We start from the raw sequence: 7,728 nt of genomic DNA, 5'->3' as shown, positions 1-7,728 counted from the left end.
GGTCGGCGACGGAGGCGGCGCGCGCTAGTGAGCGGCGCAGGGCGAGGACCGGCGGGCGGGTGCCGGTGCGCGGGCAGCAGGGGCGGCTGCGGCGGCAGCTGCGCGGGACGGAGCCGCGGCGGGAGCGGCCGCGCCGGCCCCTCCCCTCACCCCCTTGCGGCCGAGGCCAGAGAACAGTCTCAACTCGCCAGGGCACCGGAAAGAGGAGCCAAGAAGCGGCCCTCGGCCCCCTCGCAGCTGAGGCACCGGGTGGCGGGACTGCTGCTCTTTGTGGGTGCAGCGCGCACGGCCCGGAGCGCCCTCCCCGCGGCGCTGTCTCTGGCGTCTTCGTCGCGCCGAGCGGCCCTGGAGCGGGGACCCGGAGGAAGCAAAACCACGAGCCCGAAACCTCGCGTGGCGGAGCTCTTTGGAAACGCCATCCGCTCCACTTCCACCTCTGCATCCTCCACCGGCCAAGGTCCCCGCCACTGCATCCCTCGCGGCTTCCGCTGCGCTCCGGGCCGGAGCCGAGCCGCCTGCGCTGCCACAGCGGCCGCCTCCAGACACACACACACACACAGACGCTCACACTCACACGCTCGCCCGCCCTGCTCCCCCGCCCCCCCTCCCCAGCTCCTTGATCTCTAGGTCTGTTTTATTACTCCTGGTGCGAGTCCCGCGGACTCCGCGGCCCGCTATTTGTCATCAGCTCGCTCTCCATTGGCGGGGAGCGGAGAGCAGCGAAGAAGGGGGTGGGGAGGGGAGGGGAGGGGAAGGGAAGGGGGTGGAAACTGCTTGGAGCCGTTTCTCCGCGCCGCTGTTGGTGCTGCCGCTGCCGCCGCCGCCGCCGCCTCCGGCTCCTCGCTCGGCCCCTCTCCGCCTCCATGTGCCGGATAGCGGGAGCGCTGCGGACCCTGCTGCCGCTGCTGGCGGCCCTGCTTCAGGTACGCGGCAGTCCCCGCAGGCCGGGCCACGGGTGGGGTGGGGCGGGCGGCGCCGGGTCCCTTTGTTCCCCGCGCCGTTGCGGGGCCGGGCTGCGCACCCGGGAAGGGAGGTGCCGCGCCGCGGCGCGCGGCCGGGAGCTGCGCAGGCATCAGGCTCCGTCTGGGCGCCGGGGCAGGGTTGCCGGGGCCAGAAGGTCTCTCGCGCGTTTCCTGACGGGGCTCTAGGGGCGCGATTGCGGGTCCCCTCTGCTCCTTCTTCGGGGCCGAGCAAGCTCGGAGGGGGTGTCCCCAGGAAGCAGAAGGGTGAGGCAGGGTAACTCCCAGGTTTTGCAGTTTTCTGTGCCTTTCGCCCCTCGCATAGTACTTTGCTCCATTTTTTTTTATTGTTGTTGTTTATTTCTGCAGGGATGGGTCGCGAGTTTACAGTAGGAATTCTCACTCTGGTGTCTTAGTTTCGGGACTTGCCTCCACCTTACCCCACCCTGCACCCGTGCGCCTCCCGGTGCCCAAGGGCTCCACTGTCCTATTGTCTTTATCCCAGTCCGGAGTTGCCTCCTTTTCTTCTCTTGCCCTCACAATATTCTGTGTCGGTTCCACCTGGAAAGAAAATCTGGCCCTCTTTCCGGGAGGAGTCTCTGCCGGTCCGCGCCTGCCTCCAGACCCAGTCTGGTCTCTCACACCTATTTTCCCCCTCGGGCGAGAAGTTCCGTTACGCGGCTGCTCCTCTCTCTATCTGTCCGGCTGCCTGTGCCTTACACGCGCCCCGGGGGCGCCTTCGCCGGGAGCCTTCCGTACTTTTCATACCCTCGGGAGAGCGCCAGCGAGCCTTTTCATTTAATCTCTACTAAGAGGCTCCTCCGCTGCAGGAAGCACCTGCTCCAGTCCGGGCGCAGGTTCCCTCGCCGCTGCGCTCCGCGGGTTCCCAGCCCAGCGGCTGCCCAACTTTCCGCCGCCTCCAACCCGAGGATGCCCCTAGGCTCCTCCTGACCAGCCAGCCCAGGCCTGGAGGCCACTTCGCACAGCTTCGGCCGGGACCCTCTAGCTGGGCGGGCGCAGTGCCCTGGTCCCAAGTCAGTCTCCGCCTGCCGTGGGGTCCCTAGAAGGCTGCGAGAAAGGGGTGTGCCCGCCCTCGCCGCGGGGCAGGAAAGTCCGCGGAGGGGCCCCGTGGTATCGCCCTCGGGGCAGGGGGAGGGGTGGTCTACTGCCAGCTGGCAGCCCCGAAAAGTGCGGACGCAGCTCGGAAGTGTCTGCTCCGGGGGTGGAGACAGGTGGTGTGGATTGCCCTGCTCCGTGGTCTTCACGGGTCAGGGCCAGGTGCGCTCCGGCCCGCCGGGGGGGTGAGTGCTGCTGGGGCGGGGACGGGACGGGGCTGGCGCCCGCAGTCTCTCGCGCTTTCTCCCGCCACCTCCTAGACGGGTGTGGGCCACCGCGCGGAGCCCTGTCCATGGTGCGCCATGGTGCGGCACGCCTGGCCCTGCCCTTCTCCACGCTCTCCTCCCGGGGTCGTGCTCTCTCACTTTCTGTCTCTCCCCACCCCTGCCTCCCAGACCGCCAGGGTCTCCGCGTTCCTTTCCCCTTTCTTGGATTTCTTCTTTTGTTCTTTAGTCTCCTACCGGTCTTTCTCCCCTTCCCCCACTCGCCATCCCCCACTGGGCTCTCTCCTGTCTCGGGGATTTCAGAACTATTAGACTAGACATTTTTGGCCTTTGCAGTTTTGGAGAGTGGATGGAATTCCTTCTAACTTGGGGGAGGAGACCTGCCAGTCACTTGCTAACAAAAGTACCTCCTGTTATAAAACCGCCCTTTATTCTCCCAGCGCACACTCCTCATTCTTTCACCTCGTGTCACTTCGTTTATTGTTTCTTCTTTAAAAATTGGGTTTATTAAAGAGGTTAGGCTGAAGAAGGAAGAAGGAAAAAAGTCCTGCTTTTAAAGTGTTTGAAGTTAAAAGGAAGGCAAGACAAACTTAAGACTCCTGTATTAAGATTTTTTTTTTTTTTTTTTACGAAGGAGATGTGATACATTTTTTTAAAATCTTTAAAAACGTGAATATTTGGACAGTATTGGGTCGTCTTATTTACAGATAGTAAATCCTCAGTGTAAATCCAGCAGCAGATGTTTATTTTCACAAACTTTTTCATCTAAAAGTGAGTTTTAATTGAATACTGTTCAGTGAAGTTAGGACACGAAGAGACATTTGTTGGTCATGAATACTGTGGGAAATCTGTGTGTGTTACAAGTGGAGCAGTCTCGTTTTCTGTTTTAGTCATCTGCCTTGAAGTCAGGTGTGAATTTTCTGTCATTTTTTTCTTAAGCATTTCTAAAAATACCGTTTATAAGCGTTAAATAATGTGCTTTTCTTTTCCGTTGTACGTTCTTTCTCAGTTTCTTCTATACGAATGTTGATTTTTTTAAACCTTCAGGAAAGGAGAAATATTAACTTTGTCATCAAGTTATTTGGCAGTCCTCTAATTCATGAGTACAAGTCAAGCAGTAACGCTGAATGATTTGAAAGGTCATTAGGAGTGGAAGCAGAGCAGTTTATGCCACATGAGTTTTAGGGTTAAGTGCACCATGTGGATTGTACAACTGAGATTAGAAATGACTTTGTGCTAATGGTCTGCTTTACACGCCAGAACAACAAAGCTCTATCTCCAAGGTGAAAGTGGCTGCTCTGCAGTCAGCTGCTGTTAGCAATCTAGGGTTTTTTTTTTCTTTTTTAAATTACAGACTAAGCAGCCCATAGTTTCAGAAAAGAGAATGCATAGGTTATTAGTGCAGATATGGAGCAGCCTTTTTTTTTTAATACAAGCTAAATATTCATAGGACTCTGTGCCTTTAATTGTTAACTGAAGTGTCTACGTTATTTTACTTTGAGAAATTATTAGTCTGTTACATAGATTTACATAATTCTAGTCAATTTTGCATATTATGATGTTCAACGTCAATATTTTCTTTAGTCTTTCTCTTTTTAAGATATTAGCGTTTTTTACATTAAAAAATCCGAATTTGAGCATTCAGCCTACCTGATAAAAAGATAAAATATTATATCACAAAGTTATAACCAGCTTTCCCTTTAAATAATACAAGTGACTTTCAAATTCTTACATAAGTTTATGGTTAAGAAAAAAAATTAATGTTGCTTTTACCATTGACCTAGTTAATTAATATATTAGAAACCTGTGTTGTTTTTCTGGTTCACATCTTAATTGCATAACCCCTATGTTCTAATTTAAATACGTTTGTATGGGTTATGGGGCATCTAGGACAGTATTTTAATGTTCATAGAAATTCAGAGTTCTAAGACTTAACACATAGATCCTGGTTTCAACCCTGTGTGAGGACCTTGGAAAAAAGATGCATAAACCTTATGTGTTTTTCACCTATTAGGTACAGATTTTAAAGAGATTAATATTCAACATATGAAGCATACATAAAAAGAAGCAGCTTTGTTCTAGAATGTGGCAAGGATTCAGCAGTCATCTTAAGTGTAAAGCGTGTTTATTCTCAGTATGTATTTGATTTTCATGTACTTTGAAACATGAGTTCTTGTGAAAATAAGAGTTAACTTAGTTGGTGTTCAGTTTATTTTACTTACTAGACAAAGTTATGTGTATTTCTGTGCTTTTCTTAACTTGAGGCATGGCGGTCATTACTAATAGGTAATAGGTTGCAAACATACTAGGTGTAATTTGAAAAACAGTATTTTGTATGTCCTTACTTGTTTTTAAAACACTATATACTAAGCCTTAGATACTTTCTGAGTTTTATACTTTCATCAAAGTCTGCCCTAACCTTCTAAAAGTTCAGACTGAGATTTTATGAGGAAATACTTTTTAGATATGTCTTGATTTTTACATGTAGAGTCTAAAGTCTTTCTGGAGCAGATTATTTTCATGATAGTATAGAGCAGCAAACTGTCCTTAATTTTCTTTTTCATTAAAAATTTCAATTCTTAAATCTGTGCTTCATTAAGCTTTAGGGTTATTAATAGGGAAATGTCAAGACTTAAAGCAACAGTTAATCTCGCTTTAAATCCTGTTTTTTTTTTTTTTTTTTTTTTTTTTAATCCTAAGTGATTGAAATCCCCATCTTGTTTTCAAGGGGATATTAAGAAGTTACAAGAATGATTCTTAAAAATCAGAGCTGTTATTTAAGAAGTGTAGTGTTTGTATATACACTACCATTTTTCCCAGGTTAACATTCAGGTTTGTTCTTTTGGCTGAGATACAAAAAAGTAATCAAGTTTAGGCACTGCTTGGATTTGGTGGTGGATTTTGTCAGCCACTTAAAAACGTGATAGATTTTTAAATTTGGATAATCATCTGAATAAGTATTTCCCTCTGACAGCAGTATCCTTGCTAGAACCTAAGTATTTTCAAGTTGGGTTAAGAGTTTTAAGTTGAAACATAATTGGTACCAACAAATCACTATGTCTCACATTTCTGTTTTTTCCCTACTAAAATTTCATTTTAATTTTTCAGAAAAAGACGTCAGTTAATTTGAGCAGATGCTAGTCTTTGTATTTAACTAAATACATGTAAGTTTTAATTAAACAACCCTATCCATGCCAAGGAAGAGGTATATACAGATTAATGTTTTAGTAAGAGCTATATCTTCTGCATATATGAAGTGATGAGTCTAAAGTAGGCAGAACAAGGTGAATTCACAAGCTACATGAGACTTTTTGACAGACGTAGATTTAAAGATTATGATTTATGTTACAATAGAGTCTAAGGAAAATTTAGATTAATTTCTGCTTAAATTTTTATTCCTTGTTACTCACTCTTTGGTACTCAGTGCACTTCGTTGTTTGCTTCCAACTGTACTTACAGCACTCAAGTCCTTGGATTGCATACACACACATGCACACACACACACACACACACACCCCAAATGTATGTTGAGGACTGCTATATACATACGAGTCTCCTGCAAAACTGAGTAGAGTCTGATATGAAGTATCAATCAATAATTGATTGATTACTTTATGTCATGAAAGGTGGTTTAGGCACCAACAGTATAATTGATCTGTGCAAGTGAATGCCCTCTTGTGTAGTGTCAAGGGCAAGAGCTAGTGTCAAGGGAAGGAAGCATGGGATTCTGATCTCGTCCAGATGTAGTCTACTCTCTTAAACTCCTGAGACCTCATTTTCCTCAACAGTAAAATCTTGGGCCTAGTTGGCTTCGTTGATCTCTAAGAGACTACAGTTGCATGATTTCTGGGGCTACTCAAAAAATATCTCAAACACATCTCCTTTTTGAAGGTTGTGGAAAGGCTTTTTTTCAGCCTAAAATATAAGAATTTTCAGATACTTGGAGTGATAGAGTGTGAGTTTTGAAGATTTATTAACTATAGTTTATCATAAGTGATAGGTTTAAAGTCATCTGTATTTTTTATATGCCTGAATTTTAAACTTAAAATTTTCTTCATTGGCTGTGCTACCTTTGCTAGTAAAAGTAAACGGTTTTGGGGAGGGGTTTAGGCTTAATGGAAGGTAAGTGTAATATTACTGAGACTAAAAATTATTTATTTTATTAGTTTTATGAGCTCATGTTTCTTTGAGAGAAGATAGCCTTCAGGAGAGCCATTGAATTGAGTGATGGGGTCAACATTAAAAGTATAAGTGGGTCAGCATTAAAAATATGGCCCTTTGTCAAGTTCTCCTGTAGCTTTTTTTTTTTAAGACAGTCTCGCTCTGTCAGACTGGAGTGCAGTGGCACAGTCTTGGCTCACTACATCCTCCATGTGTCAGGCTCAATCAGTTCTCCTGCCTCAGCCTCCCATGTAGCTGGGATTACATGTGCCACCACACCCAGCTAATTTTTGTATGTTAGTAGAGATGAGGTTTCACCATGTTGGCAAGGCTGGTCTCGAACTCCTGACCTCAGGTAATCCGCCTGCCTCTGTCTCCCAAAGTGCTGGGATTACAGGCATGAGCCACTGCTCCTGGCCTCCTCTAGTTTTTTTTTTTTTTGTATAGGTATGCATGTATTTATGACAAACACATGGTATAGATACATATATGAAGATATTCATTGAAGTATTGCTTATGATTACAAAAGATTGGATTATTTGATCTCTAAAAGTCCATGAGTAAGAAATGATTTAATAAATTATGGCATAATGTGAAGCTAAATTTAATAACTTATGCTGTAGGGAACAAAACATTTTCTACTAGTTCAGGTTCAAGAAAGCGATTCTTAAGCCACCTCATGTTTTGGAAATAGTCATGCACCTAAAAAAGCTACAGAGGACCAGGCGCGGTTGCTCATGCCTGTAATCCCAGCACTTTGGGGAGGCCAAGGCGGATGGATCACGAGGTTAGGAGATTGAGACCATCCTGCCTAACACGGTGAAACCCAGTCTCTACTAAAAATACAAAAAATTAACCAGGCGTGATGGCGGATGCCTGTAGTCCCAGGTACTTGGAAAGCTGAGGCATGAGAATCACTTGAACCCGGGAAGTGGAGCTTGCAGTGAGCCGAGATCACGCGACTGCACTCCGTCCTGGGCAACAGAGCGAGACTCCATCTCAAAAAAAAAAAAGCTGCGGAGAAGGACAACCAAAATAAATGGGGATTTCAGGCTTCTGAATGAGGGTTAATTTGACACAGACCACACTATAAGCTACAACTGAGGAATATACAATCAAACAGTAGAATTAAGAATGAAGATAACCTAAACTAACACTAGGACAATCCAAGTTAGGTTTAGAACAACCTATAGCAGCCTGAGCTGTAAGTAGATCCAGAGGAAGATTGGCTGAATTAATTGATAGCTTAATAATGGGTAAGTTTCCAT

The 7,728-nt window shown here is 46.5% G+C and overlaps 1 protein-coding gene across 1 annotated transcript in view; it reads left to right on the top strand.

Moving 5' to 3' along the window:
• Nucleotides 1–442: 442 nt before the first annotated feature.
• CDH2 (cadherin 2) overlaps nucleotides 443–7,728 on the top strand; it is a 222,683-nt gene continuing 215,397 nt past the window's right edge. The window contains exon 1 of the mRNA XM_030926084.1: nucleotides 443–923. Within this exon, the coding sequence (XP_030781944.1) occupies nucleotides 864–923 (60 nt within the window). The 5' untranslated portion in view covers nucleotides 443–863. The remainder of the gene's footprint in view (nucleotides 924–7,728) is intronic.

This window comes from Rhinopithecus roxellana, chromosome 21 (genome assembly GCF_007565055.1).
Source record: "Rhinopithecus roxellana isolate Shanxi Qingling chromosome 21, ASM756505v1, whole genome shotgun sequence".
NCBI classification, from domain to species: Eukaryota; Metazoa; Chordata; class Mammalia; order Primates; family Cercopithecidae; genus Rhinopithecus; species Rhinopithecus roxellana.
This window is presented reverse-complemented; position numbering and strand designations above follow the sequence as displayed.